Source organism: Capricornis sumatraensis, chromosome 10 (genome assembly GCF_032405125.1).
Source record: "Capricornis sumatraensis isolate serow.1 chromosome 10, serow.2, whole genome shotgun sequence".
NCBI lineage: Eukaryota > Metazoa > Chordata > Mammalia > Artiodactyla > Bovidae > Capricornis > Capricornis sumatraensis.
In genome coordinates, this window is record NC_091078.1 from 46,347,150 (window position 1) to 46,365,266 (window position 18,117).

Consider the following 18,117-nt stretch of genomic DNA (forward strand, 5'->3'; position numbering starts at 1 on the left):
CTGTGACAACCTAGAGGGGTGGGATGGGGTGGGAGGTGGGAAGGAGGGGATGTATGTATACTAAGGCTGACTGATAACACAATATTGTAAAGGAATTATCCTGCAATTAAAAATAAATACATTTAAAAGAAGAACAGAAAAAAATCAGAAAGAGGAAGATAAAATAGCTTTGATCACACTAGAAAAATAATTATTATTTTGTTCAGAATATGCTTCTTATAATTTAGGAAAACAGTTTTACAAAATTTATTTGCTAGCTTTCTCCATCTGATCACTTTTCTGTTATATGAGTCAAAATGTCAATTAAAGTTGTTATGATAGAAAAAAAAAAGACAGATTTTCAGAAACTGATAAAACACCAATAGGTGAAATTAAAAATTTACTGGTAAGACTTAATACAGAAGAAATTATTAGTGAATATGAAGCTAAATAAATAGAAATTATACAATCTGAATTACAGAAAAAAATTAAAAACAAAAGTCTTAGGGACCTACTAAAAATGAAAGGCCTAACATTTACCAAGTGTCATGAAAGGCATACAATTGTAAGTCAAAAACCCAAAGGCTCTCAAGCAGGATAAATACAGATATACATAGGTACCTGATAAAATACTGAAAACCAAAAAGTAAAAGGGTATGTCAAGAGCTTCCAGAGAAAACACATACTTGTAAGAAAAATATACTACTACTAAAAAAAAGAATGACTAACATCTTAGAAACAGTTTAGGCCAGAAGACTGTGGAGCAGTATCTTTAAAGAACTGAAAGGGAAAAAAGAACTGTTAGCATAGACATTCAGCAAAAATATCTTCAAAGAATGAAGGTGGAATTTACAAGAGCCTGGAAGCAACCTAAATATCCATTGATGGATAAATAAATGAAGTTGTGGCACATATACACAATGCAATATTGCTCTGAAATAGTACAAGACTGAAATAATGCCATTTGCAGCAATATGAGTGGACCTAGAGATTAACATACTAAGTGAAGTAAGCCAAGTAACATATGATATCACTTATGTGTGGAATCTAAAAAAATTATATATATATATATGTGTGTGTGTGTGTGTGTGTATATATATATATATATATATAAAATCTGAATTGCTTTGCTATAACTATTGCTATATACTATTGCTTTGTGAAGCTAACAATGACATTGTAAATCAGCTATGTTGATGTTCAGTAGCCAAGTCATGTCTGACTCTCTGCAACCCCAGGCTTCCCTGTCCTTTGCTATCTCCCAGAGTTTGCTCAAACTCACGTTCATTAAGTCAGTGATGCCATCCAACCATCTTATACTCTATCGCCCCCTTCTCTGCTCACCCTCATTCTTTCCCAGCATCAGGGACTCTTCCAGCGAACTGGCTCTTCACATCAGGTGGCCAAAGTACTGGAGCTTCAGCTTCAGCATCAGTCCTTCAATGAATATTCCAAATTGATTTCCTTTAGGATTGATGGTTGGATCTCTCTGAAATCCAAGGGACTCTCTCAAGAGTCTTCTCCAACACCAGAGTTCAAAATCATCAATTGTTCAGCACTCAGCCTTCTTTATGGTCCAACTCTCATATCCAAACATGACTACTGGAAAAAACATAGCTTTTGACTATATATAATTTGTCAGTAAGGTGGCTCAGAGAGTAAAGCATCTGCCTACAATGCGGGAGACACGGGTTCGACCCCTGGGTTGGGAAGATCTTCTGGAGAAGGAAATGGCAACCTACTCCAGTACTCTTGCCTGGAAAATCCCATGGACAGAGAAGCATGGTAGGCTCCTACAGTCCATGGGGTCACAAAGAGTTGGACACGACTGAGCAGCTTCACTCATTCACTCACTCAAATTTGTCAGTAAAGTGATGTTTCTGCTTTTTAATATGTTGTGTAGGTTTGTCACAGCTTTTCTTCCATGGAGCAAGCCTTTCATGGCTGCAGTCACTGTCTGCAGTGATTCTGGAGCCCAAGAAAATAAAGTCTGTCATTGTTTCATTATTTCCCTATTTATGTGCCAAGAAGTGATGGGACTGGATGCCATGATCTTGGTGTGTTTTTTTTTTTTGAATGCTGAGTTTTAAGCTAGCTTTTTCACTCTCCTCTTTCACTTTCATCAAGAAGCTGTTTAGTTCCTCTTCGCTTTCTGCCATTAGAGTGGTATCATCTGCATATCTGAGTTTATTGATATTTCTCCCGGCAATCTTGATTCCAGCTTGGGCTTCATCCAGCCCGGCATTACACATGATGTACTCTCCATATAAATTACATAAGCAGGGTGACAAAGGAGCCTTGATGTACTGCTTTCCCAATTTGGAACCAGTCTGTTGTTCCATGTTCGGTTCTAATTGTTGCTTCTTGACCTGCATACAGGTTTCTCAGGAGGCAGGTCAGGTAGTCTGGTATTCCCATCTCTTTAAGAATTTTCCAGTTTGTTGTGATCCACATAGTCAAAGGCTTTAGCGTAGTCAACAAAGCAGATCTTCTTTTGGAATATCCTTGCTTTTTCTATGATCCAGCAGATGTATGCAATTAGTTCTGGTTTCTCTGCCTTTTCTAAATTCAGCTTGTACATCTTAAAGTTCTCAATTCATGTACTCCTGAAGCCTAGCTTGGAAGAGTTTGAGGATTACCTTATAGCATGTGAAATGAGTACAACTGTACAGTAATTTTAATATTCTTTGGCCTTGCCTTTCATTGGGATTGGAATAAAAACTGACCTTTTCTAGTCCTGTGGCCACTGCTGAGTTTTCCAAATTTGCTGGCATACTGAGTGCAGTACTTTCACAGCATCATCTTTTAGGATCTGAAATAGCTCAGCTGGAATTCTATCACCTCCACTAGCTTTGTTTGTAGTAATGCTCCTAAGACCCACTTGACTTCACGCTCCAGGATGTCTGGCTATTGGTGAGTGATCACAGGATCATGGTTATCTGGGTCATTAAGATCTTTTCTGTGTAGTTCTTCTGTGTATTCTTGCCACCTCTTCTTAATCTCTTCTGCTTCTGTTAGGCCCTTATTGTTTCTTTATTCTTTTATTGTGCCCACCTTTGCATGAAATGTTCCCTTGGAATCTCTGATTTCTTGAAGAGATCTCTAGTCTTTCCCATTCTATTGTTTTCCTCTATTTCATTGCAATGATTGCTGAGGAAGGCTTTCTTATCTCTCCTTGCTATTCTCTAGAACTCTGCATTCAGTTGGGTGTATCTCTTCCTTTCTCCTTTGCCTTCTGCTTTTCTCAGCTATTTGCAAGGCCTCCTCAGACAACCACTCTGTCATGCTGTTGTACTTCTTTTCTTGAGGATGGTTTTGGTCACTACCTCCTATACAACACTATAAACCTCCATCCATAGTTCTTCAGGCATTCTGTCTACCAGATCTAATCCCTTGAATCTATTCATCACCTACACTGCATAATCATAAGGGATTTGATTTAGGTCATACCTGAATGGCCTCATGGTTTTCCTTACTTTCTTGTATTTTGCAATAAGGAGCTGATGGTCTGATCCATAGTTAGCTCCAGGTCTTGTTTTTGCAGACTGTGTAGAGCTTCTCCACCTTTGGTTGCAAAGAATATAATCAATCTGATTTTGGTACTGATGATGTCCACATGTACAGTCATCTCTCGTATTGTTGGAACAGGGTGTTTGCTATGACCAGTGTGTTCTCTTGGCAAAACTGTGAGCCTCTGCCTTCTTCATTTTGTACTCCAAGGCCACACCTGCCTGTTACTCCAGGCTATCTTTTGACTTCCAACTTTTGCATTCTAGTCCACTATGATGAAAAGGACATCTTTTTTTTGGTGTTAGTTCTAGAAGGCCTTGTAGGTCTTCAGAGAATCATTCCAAGTTCAGCTTCTTCAGCATTAGTGGTTGGGGCACAGATTTGGATTACTGTGATGTTGAATGGTTTGCCTTGGTAATGAACTGAGTTCATTCTGTTGTTTTTGAGATTACACCCAAGGGCTGCATTTCAGACTCTTTTGCTGAATATGATGGCTACTCCATTTCTGCTAAGGGATTCTCGCCCACAGTAGTAGATACAATGGTCATCTGAATCAAATTTGGCCATTCCCGTCCATTTTAATTCACTGATTCCTAAAATGTCAGTGTTCACTCCCTCCCTCAGACCTGGTCACTGAGACCTTGCTCCTCTCTCTCCTCTGTAGAACCCTGCTGTGGATTTCAAGGTATGAAATAAAATCCAAATTTTTTAAATAACTTGTGAATTTTTCCATTGAGCTATAACATTCTGATATTACTCCCATTTCCAAGGGAAAATTGGGTTGACTTTTTTCTTTTATGGTTTAATACATGACTATATGGACCAGCTTGTGGGGTGCAAATCATTATGTCTTATTGCCATGGTGTTTATCATTCCCTCACAAACAATGAATAACAATGTCTGCTCCAAGGAAATGAAGGCTTTTCCTTCTCTTCTTAAAGCTTTCATCTTTTTATCATATATTTCCTTTATCTTCTTCAAAATGGTTTCAACTATTAAAATTAAAGCCTTTAAGGAAAATACAAAAAAAGGAAAAAATATAAGCTCATAGTCAGTGAAGCTGGATTGGTGACAGAGTTTCGACTTGCCAAGAAACAAACATGACACAAAGTTAAGAAAACTACTTAATTTTTTTTTTTTAATTCTCACAAGAAGAAGTGAAGTTTCAGGTGATTCATTTACTAAGACCTCTTCCAGAAATAATACTTACTTTATTAACTTACAGTATATTTCACCAGTTAATTAAGAAAATAATTCCTAAGAGGCATTTTCATTGTAAGTCTTGGACAGATGGAATCCCATAACAATAATAATATAAAAAAGCAACTTCAGTTTTTTCTTTCTTTTTTTTAACATCTTCCACTTAGCAGCCAATTTGATGGGGTAGCAGAATTGAGTTTTCCTAAGTATAGAGCAGTATTCATCTCCATCACGGCTTTTGCTTATTGTTGTGCGTGCTCAGTCGTTAATTCATGTCTGACTCTTTGCAACCCCATGGACTGTAGCCCACTAGGTTCTTCTGTCCATGGGATTCTTCAGGCAAGAATACTGGAGTGGGTTGCTATTTCCTTCTCCAGGGATCTTCCTGACCCAGGGATCGAACCCACATCTCCTGCAACTCCTGAATTTGCAAGCAGATTCTTTACCACTGAGTCTTATTGTTAGGCATTCTTAAAGTGGTAGGAAATTTCTGGATCAGTTATTACAAAATCCCTGTTCTCTGCAGTTTTTGGAATAATAAAGAAATGTCCGCAGAATTGATTTAAATGTTCATGATAAGGAGAGCATTCTTCACAAATGACCACAAGATGTAGAAGGAAGACTGAAGCACCACCCAGAGGGATGGCTTCAGATTTTGCCCATGAAAATGACCACTGTTGGAACAACCAGGAAACAACCAAAATGTTCACATATATTAAGAAAAGTTCCCTGGTACGTAACATTGATGAACCAGTACTCCCAAAATGTCAAGCTCACCTTGAAATCTACAAAGCACTTTGGTACAAAATACCCACACACTAGTGCCACAGGAATATGAAACAGTAGGAAGTCTACTGTTAGAATTTTATTGGTTCATTTGGATGTCATCATCATCACAGAGAACTGCAAGAAATTTCCTTAAATCAGGAAAAAGATACAAAATCTTTGTTACCACAAATACCACAACAATCAACAAACTGAAGGCTGTTCGCCAGACATGCATTCCTTGCACGAATCACCTCTTTGATGATGGATCACCCTCTCCTAAGTAATCTACTGAATAAGCCAAAGCCAGGTCAAAGGAGTTCCAGCTGGTGCATTCAAGTGTGTGGTTCCAGGCAGAACAACCTGGTGCCTATACGGTGCTAAGTACCTGAGGCAGGGCCTGAGTTATGAGACATTTAGCAACGTGTTGGGATCCAAAAGTATATGCTACAACTAAAATATACTGTCCTTTATTTTCCATTTTAAAAAAAATGAAGGTGAAATAAAGACAAGTGATAAGTAACAACGGATAATCAATGTGTTGTTACCAAACTGACTATAAGAAATGCTAAAGGGAGCTCTTCAGCCTAAAGGAAAGATATGGATCTTCAAGAAGGAATGAAGAGCACTATAAAGAGCAAATATACAAATAAATATGAAAGACCATCTTCTTTGTCTTAATTTCTTTAAAATACTATTTAAAAAGCAAAATTATAAAACTAAAAATTATATCACTGGTTTTTAACATTTGTTGATTTATACATCTGACAGATGTAATAAAGACAGATATAAAGAACTGCAGTCAAGAGAACTTGGCACTTACTACTTTCTTCTTTTTTATGTGAAATGTACAATGTTAATTCTAAGGAGACTATGAAAAGTTAAGGATGTCCACTGCAATTTCTATATTGAAATATTAAAGATGTATATTTAGTAACCACTAAAAAATGAGCAGTGAGCAGCTGAGAAGAGACCCCATGTCCAAGGTGAGGAACAGCGGCTGTGCTTTGCTGGACCAGCTGTGTGGAGATACCCCATGTCCAAGGTTAGGAGCAGCAGCTGTGCTTTGCTGGACCAGCCATACGGAGATACCCCACGTCCAAGGTCAGGAGCAGCGGCTGCACTTTGCTGCACCAGCCGTGACAATATACCCCACGTCCAAGGTCAGGAGCAGTGGCTGTGCTTTGCTGGACCAGCCAAGAGGAGATACCCAACGTTCGAGGTCAGAGAAACCCCAGAAGGATGGCAGGCACTGGAGCAGCTGTGAGGCGATACCCTACGTCCAAGGGCAAAGGAAAAGCACCACCAAGATGGTAGGAGAGGCGAATTCACACTTAGAATCAAACCCCGTTCCTTCCAGAGATGCTCAGAAGGCTCAAACAAACCTTGTGTGCACCAGGACCCAGGGGCCCCACAGAGACTGAGACAGAACTGTGTTTGAGCATGTCCTGTGGAGGTACAGGTGAGTGGTGGACTGTCACAGGGGAAGGGGCTCGGGGTGCAGCAGACCTGGGTATGGCATAAGCCCTCTTGGAGGAGGTCACCATTAACCCCTCCATAGAGCTGCCAGAACTTACACAGTACTGGGAAATAGACTCTTGGAAGGCACAAACAGAACTTTGTGCACCAGGACCCAGGAGAAAGGAGCAGTGACCCCAGAAGAGACTGACCCAGACTTGCCCGTGAGTGTCCAGGAGTCTCCAGTGGAGGCATGGATTGGTGCTGGCCTGCTGCAGGGTTGGGAGCACTGAGTGTAGCAATACATGCGTGGAATCTTTTGAAGGAGGTCACCATTATCATCATTACCTCCACCATAGTTTGAAAGTAAAGTCACTCAGTCGTGTCTGACTCTTTGCGACCCCATGGACTGTAGCCTACCAGGCTCCTCTATCCATGGTATTTTCCAGGCAAGAATACTGGAGTGGGTTGCCATTTCCTTCTCCAGGAGATCTTCTCCACCCAGGGATTGAATCTGGGTCTCCTACATCTGAGCCACCAGGGAAGTCATTCCACCATAGTTTGGCCCTAGTTAAATACCAGGGAGGGAACACAGCTCCACCCATCAATGGAAAACTGGATTAAAGATTTACTGAGAATGGCCCCACCACTCAGAATAAAACCCAGTTTCCTGGTGGCTCAGAGGTTAAAGCATCTACCTGCAATGCGGGAGACCTGGCTTCGATCCCTGGGTTGGGAAGATCCCCTGCAGAAGGAAATGGCAACCCACTCCAGTATTCTTGCCTGGAGAAACCCATGGACGGAGGAGCCTGGAGGGCTACAGTCCACGGGGTCGCAAACAGTCGGACATGACTGAGCTACTTCATTTTCACTTTCACTTTTCCCCCTCAGTCAGTCTCTCCCATCAGGAACCTTCCATAACCCTCTTACCCTTCTCCATCAGATGGCAAACAGACTGAAAACCACAATCACAGAAAACCAACCAATCTAATCACATGGACCACAGCCTTGTCTAACTCAATGAAACTATTACCATGTTGTGTAGGGTCACCCAAGACAGACAGGTCATGGTGGAGAGTTCTGACAAAATGTGATCCACTGGTGAAGGGAATGGCAAACCACTTCAGTATTCTTGCCTTGAGAACCCCACGAACAGTATGAAAAGGCCAAAAGATAGCACACTGAAAGATGAACTCCCCAGGTCAGTAGGTGCCCGATATGCTACTGGAGATCAGTGGAGAAATAATTCCAGAAAGAATGAAGAGACGGAGCCAAAAACAACACCCAGGTGTGAATGTGATTGGTGATGGAAGCAACGTCTGATGCTGTAAAGAGTAATATTGCATAGGAACCTGGAATGTTAGGTCCATGAATCAAGGCAAATTGGGAGTCGTCAAACAGGAGATGGCAAGAGTGTGAATGTCGACATTTTAGGAATCAATGAATTAAGATGGACTGGAATAGGTGAATTTAACTCAGATGACCATTATATCTCCTACTGTGGGCAAGAATCCCTTAGAAGGGATTCTTCATCATAGTCAACAAGAGTTCAAAACGCAGTACTTGGATGCAATCTCAAAAATGACAGATCTCTGTTCATTTCCAAGGCAAACCATTCAATATCATGGTAATCCAAGTCTATGCCCCGACCAGTAATGCTGAAGAAGCTGAAGTTGAACGGTTCTATGAAGACCTACAAGACCTTCAGAACTAACAACAAAAAAGTTGTCCTTTCCAATATAGGGAACTGGAATGCAAAAATAGGAAGTCAAGAAACACCTAGAGTAACAGGCAAATTTGGCCTTGGAGAACAGAATGAAGCAGGGCAATGGCTAACAGAGTTTTGCCAAGAGAACACACTGGTTATAGCAAACACCCTCTTCCAACAACACAAGAGAAAACTCTACACATGGACATCACCAGATGGTCAGCACCAAAATTAGATTGATTATATTCTTTGCAGCCAAAGATGGAGAAGCTCTATATAGTCAGCAAAAACAAGACCAGGAGCTGACTGGCTCCGATCATGAACTCCTTATTAGCAAATTCAGACTTAAATTGAAGAAAGGAGGGAAAACCACTAGACCATTCAGGTATGACCTAAATCAAATCACTAACAATACACAGTGGAAGTAAGAAATAGATTTAAGGGCCTAGATCTGATAGACAGAGTGCCTGATGAACTATGGATGGAGGTTTGTGACATCGTACAAGAGACAGGGATCAAGATCATTCCCAAGCAAAGAAATGCAAAAGAGCAAAAAGGCTGTCTGAGGAGGACTCACAAATAGCTGTAAAAAGAAGAGAAGCAAAAAGCAAAGGAGAAAAGGAAAGATACACCGATTTGAAAGCAGAGTTCCAAAGAATAACAAGGAGAGATAAGAAAGCTTTCCTCAGTGATCTGTGCAAAGAAATAAGAGGAAAACAATAGAATGGGAAATACCGGCGATCTCTTCAAGAAAATTAGAGATACCCAGGGAAGATTTCATGAAAAGATGGGCTCGATAAAGGACAGAAATGGTATGGACCTAACAAAAGCAGAAGATATTTCGAAGAGGTGGCAAGAATACACAGAAGAACTATACAAAAAAGAGCTTTACAACCCAGATAATCATGATGGTGTGATCACTCACCTAGAGCCAGACATCCTGGAATGTGAAGTCAAGTGGGCCTTGCTGCTGCTGCTGCTGCTAAGTCGCTTCAGTCGTGTCCGACTCTGTGCGACCCCATAGACGGCAGCCCACCAGGCTCCACCGTCCCTGGGATTCTCCAGGCAAGAACACTGGAGTGGGTTGCCATTTCCTTCTCCACAAGTGGGCCTTAGGAAGCATCATTACAAACAAAGCTAGTGGAGGTGATAGAATTCCAGATGAGCTATTTCAAATCCTAAAAGATGATGTTGTGAAAGTGTTGCACTCAATATGCCAGGAAATTTGGAAAACTCAGCAGTGGCTACAGGACTGGGAAAGGTCAGTTTTCATTCCAATCCCAAAGAAAGGCAATTCTAAAGAATGCTCAAACTACCACACAATTGCTCTCATCTCACATGCTAGTAGAGTAATACTCAAAATTCTCCAAGCCAGGCTTCAGCAATTCATGAACCATGAACTTGCAGATGGTCAAGCTGGTTTTAGAAAAGGCAGAGGAACTAGAGATCAAACTGCCAACATCTGCTGGATAATCAGAAAAGCAAGAGAGTTTCAGGAAAACATCTATTTCTGCTTTATTAACGATAAGAAAGCCTTCGACTGTGTGGATCACCACAAGCTGTGGAAAATTCTGAAAGAGATGGGAATACCAGACCACCTGGCCTGCCTTTTGAAAAACCTGTATGCAGGTCAGGAAACAACAGTTAGAACTGGACATGGAACAACAGACTGGTTCCAGATAGAAAAAGGAGTGCGTCAAGGCTGTATACTGTTACCTTGCTTATTTAACTTATACGCAGAGTACACCATGAGAAACACTGGGCTGGATGAAGCACAAGCTGGAATCAAGATTGCTGGGAGAAATATCAATAACCTCGGATATGAAGATAACACCACTATTATGCCAGAAAGTGAAGAAGAAGTGAAGAGCCTCTTGATGAAAGTTAAAGAGGAGAGTGAAAAAGTTGGCTTAAAGCTCAACCTTCAGAAAACTAAGATCATGGCATCCAGTCCCTTCTTCATGGCAAATAGATGAAGAAACAGTTGCAGATTTTATTTTTGGGGCTCCGAAATCACTGTAGATGGTGACTGCAAACATGAAATTAAAGACACTTACTTCTTGGAAGGAAAGTTATGACCAACTTAGACAGCATATTAAAAAGCAGAGACATTACTTTGCCAACAAAGGTCTGTCTAGTCAAGGCTATGGTTTTTCTAGTAGTTATGTACGGATGTGAGAGTTGGACTATAAAGAAAGCTGAGCACCAAAGAACTGATGCTTTTGAACCGTGGTGTTGGAGAAGAATCTTGAGAGTCCCTTGGATTGCAAGGAGATCCAACCAGTCCATCCTAAAGGAAATCAGTTCTGAATGTTCACTGGAAGTACTGATGCTGAAACTGAAACTAATTCTTTGGCCACCTGATGAGAAGAACTGGCTCATTTGAAAAGACCTGATTGATTGATGATGGAAAAGATTGAAGGGGGAGGAAAAGCGGACAATAGAAGATGAGATGGTTGGATGGCATCACTGACTCAATGAACATGAGTTTAAGTAAACTCTGGGAGTTGGTGATGGACACGGAGGCTTGGTGTGCTGCAGTCCATGGGGTTGCAAAGAGCCAGACATGACTGAGCAACTGACCTGAACTGAAAAAAATGTGCAAATAGATACAACTAAAGAGTCAACAGAGAAATTAAAATGGAATTCCTGAAAAAAAACCCAATTAATCTCTCCTACCTCCCTAAAAGGGAAAGAAAAAAAAAGAAAAACAAAGTAGGGGGAAAAAAGTCCCAATATGTAGCCAACAGAAACCTAATGGAAAAACGGTAGAGCTAAATCCAACCATGCAAATATTATTAAACTGAACCTCCAAATTAAAGGCCGAGACTGTTAAACCTGCACTGCTAGACAAGGCCCAACTATGAAGAGACACACTTTAAATACAAAAACATCAAAAACTATAAAACATTGCTGACCTAATAGAAAGAAAATATAAACAGCAGAAACCATATTTGTGGACAGGAATATTCAATATCAATATCAAATCTACCAAAACTGATCTATAAATTGACTGCAATCTCAGTCATAATCCCAATAGGCCTCTTCTGCAGAGGCTGACGAACTGATTTCTAAATTTTATACTGGAATGCAAAGGATCTAGGATATTTAAAACAATTCTGCAAAAGAAAAACAAAGCTGAAGTCTTAACATACCTGATTTTGAAGCTTAGAGCTAGAGTAATCCAAACAAGGTGGTATTACGATGACAGATAGAGAGGCCAAAGCAACAGAATAGCGAGCCCAGATATAAACCTATGCTTACTGGGTAATCGATCTTTGAATTAGTGCCTCTATAGGAACCAAATCAATTGGGGAAATAAGTCTTTGCAACAAACAATGTGGGAACAATCAAACACTTCTACAGTGAGAAAATGAACCTCAGTCCTTCACACAGTATATAAAACTTAATTTGAGACAATTCTAAATATAAAATCTAAATCCATGAAGCATGTAGGAGAATACTGTCTGTATAACCTGGGAGTGAGTAAAATTTCTTAGACAAGATTCAGAAAGTAATTGCCATTAAAAAAAAGAAAACACAACACTGACAAGGTAGACTTCACCAGAATTTAAAATTCGATTCATTAAAAGATCCCATACAGAATGTTAAATTAGGCTGACTACAGACTGAGAGAAATTATTTCCAAAACATATCTGCGAAAGGGCTTACAACCAGAACAGAGGAAGAATTCTTATAACTCAATAATAAAACGATAAAAAATAAATAAAACAATGTGGGGAAAAGATATGAACAGACACTTAACAAAAATATACAGTTAACCCTTGAACAATTTGGGGGCTGGGGTACCAGCCCCCACCTAGTTGAAAATCCTTGTATGACGTTACAGTGGGGCCTATCTGTATGCCATTCTGTATCTTCATTCAACCCATCATGGACTGTGTTGTACCATAGTACTGTATTTATTGAAAAAGATTCAAATATAAGTGGCCCCACAAAGCTCAAACCTGTGTTGCTAAAGGTTCAACTGTACAAACAACCCATGAGCACAAGCAAAATTGCTCAATATTATTAAACATCAGGAAAACACAAATCAAAACCAGAATGAAATACCCACCAGAAATGAAGACAACTTTCAACACCAAGAGTTGGCAGAGATGCACAGCAACTGGAATTCTCCTACACTGCTGACTGAATGTAAAAATGGTACAGCCCTTTAAGAAAAGGTCTAGCAGTGTCTTATGAAACTAAGCAAGTCACCTTCTGAGCCAGCAATTCCACTCCTCGTTATCAGCTCCCAAAGAAATGCAAACATATGTCTACAAAAAGACGTGTCCAAGTGCTCACTACAGCTTATTCACAGCAGTAAAATAACCGAAACAATTGACAGACAAAGGGGTACACTAATATGTTTATAACGACGCTTCATATCAGGAAGGTACCAGAATCTTGAGGAAGAAGGAAAGAAAGTATAGTTTGAAAATAATCTCTCCAGGTGATTCTGACAACCACCACCTAGAAGAAAGATATTCCACGTTAGAAATAATTAACTAACAAATGAGTTTCTAGAGAATAATTTATATGAAAACATTTGCTGATGAAAAGTTAAGGTCAAGAGTTGACCATCAAGATGCATTTCTAACAGTTCTACTGTGGAAATTACAGAGGAGGATTGTGGGTACAGGAAGGGAGGGTATGGTTTTTTCATACATTTAGCCCAGAATCAAAGGATAACTTTGATATTACTTTGCTATGACTTACATGGTTTTCTTGTGAAACATATTTACTTTTTCAAATATAACTTTATTTGACCAATGTTAGTATTTGTTTATTAGTGGCTGAGTCCACACAAACTGCTAATGCCCTAAGGCCTAAATGTGTGGTTAGAAGGTGGAAGATTTTGTTACTATAACCTATAATTTACCATAAAGAACTGATCATAGAAAAGTAAAAGTGTTAGTTGCTCAGTCATGTCTGACTCTTTGTAACCCCATGGACTTGTAGTCTACTAGGCTCCTCTGTCCGTAAGTTTCTCTAGGCAAGAATACTGGAGTGGGTAGCCACTCCTTTCCCCAGAGGATCTTCTCAACCCAGTAATCAAAACCAGGTCTCCTGCACTGCAGGCAGATTCTTCACCATCTAAGCTACCACAGAAACTCACTGATTGTAACTATTCACCAAAATAGATTCCATCTGTGAGGTCCGCAAATGTCCACAAACGTAACTGTTAGGAAATCACTTTCAATTAACAAAATACCTAATACATCACAGAAATAGTATTAAAAATCTTGACATTTTTTCCAAGACCATCTAAAATACTACATAATTTCAAATAATACATGTTCATACCAAGAAGCGTATGCCCTATGTGAAATGTGAGTAGCATCTATAGGAGCGAAAATCAAATAGCAACCATTACAAAGATGCATTAAAAGAAAAAATTTCAAAAGCAATTTTACATGATAATTTCAGTTTACATGGTAATTTTCAGTCCAGGAGAGAAATAACAGTATTCTTAACACTGTCCGCAGACAGATTGAGAGTCTACTACAGTTAATCAGTAAATGCATTGCCAAATTTCCAATAATACTATGTGTGAAAATTTGAACACCATGTCCATCTTCCATAAATAATTTTATAATAATTTTAAATTCAGATTTAAAATTTCCCAAATCATCATCATCCTGCAATAAAGGCTTATTCAGGGAAGGAAATGAAATGATGTGAAGTCAAACAAAAAACATTGTGGCTCTAATGCTACCTCTTACCTTACTGGTTATTCATACTTATGTCATCTAGGTTTTCTTTTACACATAAATATAATCCCTTTTAAGACACACATACACACTTACAGCTCTAACTATAGTGGTGATGAACAGTGAAATAAGATTTTCTGCTTACTAGTAGAAATATTAGCCCTAAAAGGTTTTTAGTTTGCAAGCAAATATGATTATCAACACCAAACCGAAAACTCGGTGGTGAACACTGTGTGTGTGCACATTGGATGCTAAGGACATAGCCTGAGCACTGACCTTGTATGCCTGCATGAGCACATGGATGACGCCGGGGGCCCCGTGGCACCAGTGCACCAGTCGGTCTGTCTCATTGCTTAGTGACGACGGATAATTCCCAGATCGGAATCTTTTGTGGCGCATATAGTCAATACTAGGTTTCACCATTTCTGTCAAGGTTTCTTGGTCCACTTTTGCTGCTGGCTTTTAAACAAATAAAAAATTTAATTAATTTTTCCATAAGTTTTTTTTTCTTTTTTAACCTATATTGCAGCTAATATAGTTAAGCATCAATTACCTAGAATACTGAGGAACATATAAAACTGGAATTAATTTACCTCTCTGGTTACTTAAGGCCTGGGCAGACTTTTGCAACAGTGCTTGCTGAGGCTGCAGATGAAGCTGAAGGCTGTCTGCTGGGGATTCCCTCTTGCTCAGGGGAGGCCTTCAACTGACTGGACAAAGCCCACCCACAGTGCAGAGAACAGACTTCTTTACCAGAAGTCAACCTGTTTAAATGTAAACATCACCTATACACCCTCACAGAAATACCCAGAATAATCTCTGACTAAATGTCTGGGCACCACAGCACAGTCAAGTTAACACATAAATTTACAGCTGGGGACTTTCATATACCTGTATCTACAAATCTTTTATCTGAGCTATTTCTGCAAGAGACTTCAATTCCCTATGTGAGGCGGTGAGGCACTGCAGCTGGGCTGGGGGAAGGTGCTGGAGAGAGGCTGGCTGTGGCCACAGCGAGGTCTCCTTGCTGACCGTGGGAACAGTCATGAAGCCCCGCCTTCAGCTCTGTGCTTCACTTCCAGTCTCATCTACACCAGGCTTTCTGGAGTTAAAAAAAACTGGGTTTACTCTTTCAGTCTACTTCCTGTTATCTCTAGTCACCTCACTGAGCAGGGTGATCCCTGCAGAGGCCCAGGTGGGCTCCACAGAGATGTTCAAAGATGCCCTCCTGTGGCCCAGACTCACTCTCCACCTGCATACATGTCTGGCACTGCCTTTGAGGGCACCTTAAATTCCTGAGTGCAGGGGCTAAATTCCTGGCTTGCTTCTTGCTGGCATCCTCTTCCGCAGGCAGCTTGTGCAACCATCCTGTCCTCTCAGGTCGCCAAGGGTTTCTTTGTTCCTTCATCTGTTCTCAGTCTACATCCTTGTCTAGTGGGGCTACCGAAGTCTCCAAGTCTCATCAAAGAAGCTGGGTGTCAGTTTTCTGTTTTCCTTGATGTTTTGACATGATGTTCAAGAAGAACTGTTCTTTATTCTTCATTGTAAAAGTGGAGTTCGGTTCAACTGATATTTTGAAAGTTTTTGTGTATGCTGTTCTGTTAGCCATTCAAATGAAACCACACAGGAGCCCCCGCATGGTCAGGCTGGCACCACTGGGGAGAGCCATGCACGGCCAGCTTCACGAGACCAGCTCTGGCACATCATTGCTTAGTGATCAGGAAGAGAATGCTGACATCAATTAGTATCCTTTACAAAACAGTGTCTCTATGTTTGTCACTTTAAAAGTAGGTGAGTTGAAAATTTTATGATTTGTGATTCTCTCAAGGAACCGCCTAATCTCTAGCAAAATTAAACTAAACACCTAAGACTAAATTATTGGTGATTTTCTTATGATTATGTTCCCCCTAAAGGTTTTACCACTTTTAAAAAAGGTTCAAAGGCCACTGTTATAAACATTTTTCTGAGAAAATAGAGAAAAAAAGACAATCTACCAACTGTCTAGAACAAAACTGCCATTTTAAAATGAGACATGGAATTCTGGCTGCTTGGGAACATGTCTGAACTAAGACAAAATTCACAAGTTGGAATACATAGGTGTTTTACTTTCTACAATGATAACCAAATATACTTAATCACCAGAGAAAGGAGTTCTAGTCCTGGGCAAATAGGAATTTTCTATTTTCCTTTAGTGAGTACCAGCATGATGAAAAAGATAAAAATAAAAAAGAAATTTGTAAGTAAAAGTTTTAAAAAGGAATATACGGGCTTTTAATTAAAAAGATCTAAATTCTAATCCATGTTCCTTGACATACTAGCTTTGTAATTTTGAATAAGTTTATGAAGTACTCTGTTATGGGTGTGGTAGAATAAAAAAAGGCTTAATTGGGACAAAAAAAAAAAAGCACAGACAGACCATATTTTATTGTTCTTTGTTTTATTGTGCTGCACTTGTGTTTTTTAAAAACTGAAGGTTTGTGGCAACTCTGAATCAAGCAAGTCTATTGGCACCACTTTTTCCAACAGGATTTGCTCATTTTGTTTCTCTGTGAAACATTTTGGTAATTCTCATGATATCAAACTTTTTCATTGTTATTATATTTGATATAGTGATATACAATCAGTGACCTGTGATGTAACTACTGCAAAAAGATTACCACTCACTGAAGGTTCAGATGATAGTTTAGCTTTTTTTAGCAATAAAGTATTTTAAAATTCAAGTATGTACATTTTTAAGGACATAATAGTACTGCACACTTTAAATAGACTACACTATAATGTAAACATAACTTTTACATGCACTGGAAAGCCAAAAAAATTTATGACTTCCTTCGTTGTGACATTTGCTTTACTGCAGCAGTGTGGAACTGAACCTTCGATGGTGCTGAGGTCTGCCCAGAGAGGAGGGACTCACAGGCCATAAGGCTGGAAGCAGGCTGAAGCAGTATTTGGTGCAAGGTCTTAGACTATCTGATGGAAGAGTCAGTACGTGATTCAGCAGACAGGGATGATTCAGAGACAAGAGCATAACCACAATAATAAACTAGTTAAAAATTTTCAACACAACTGATACCAAGTTGGGGTTATTTGAATATGAAAAAGCCTCTGCCCTAGTCTGCATTCTAGAAGCCTTTTCTGCTTCTTGAAGGTTTTCCCCAATTAAAAGAGCAGGGAAAAATGGACAGAAATAAAGTGTGGGCTATAGACACCTTGTCCAGTACAAAACTGCACACAGAAGTCCTCTCTCTCAGGAGGTCCCTGCTGGAGGATCCATGACTCTTATTTCATTTCAGCCTGCTTGGTTTGTAGTGAAATTTCAGTTCCCATTCTCAATTCGATCTATTATTTTATAATGTGGTTACGGTACTGGTATTACAGACTGGCACTCACCTGCATTAACATGTAGTAGATCCCGGCCATGCCATGGGCTGCGCCAACATACTGCTTCCTGTGCCACTGATACAGCAGGGGACAGCGCTCTACCTTCCTCTCTTCCCTGGACAGAGCTTTGCCCGATTCAATGACAGCACTGACTACCTACACAGATGATGAGACAGGTAAGTCTAGAAAACTTACATCTAATCTGTTTTAGTTTAATTAACAATAACAGCATGTCTTTATATACATAGATTACTTAATCTGAAAATCATTATATACATAGATCACTCAATATGAAAATCTTTAATCTTTAATACACAGATTACTTAATCTGGAAAGATAAGCACCATTATCTTTATTAAGCAATAAATACAGTCAGGGAGAAATCAGAAGACAATCTCA

At 39.7% G+C, this 18,117-nt stretch overlaps 1 protein-coding gene across 1 annotated transcript in view; it reads right to left on the reverse strand.

Moving 5' to 3' along the window:
• LANCL2 (LanC like glutathione S-transferase 2) overlaps positions 1-18,117 on the reverse strand; it is an 89,705-nt gene that overhangs the window by 14,266 nt on the left and 57,322 nt on the right. The window contains exons 5-6 of the mRNA XM_068982809.1: positions 17,728-17,874; positions 14,614-14,796 (exon numbers count right to left, since the gene is read on the reverse strand). Coding sequence (XP_068838910.1) covers positions 14,614-14,796; positions 17,728-17,874 — 330 coding nt within the window. The remainder of the gene's footprint in view (positions 1-14,613; positions 14,797-17,727; positions 17,875-18,117) is intronic.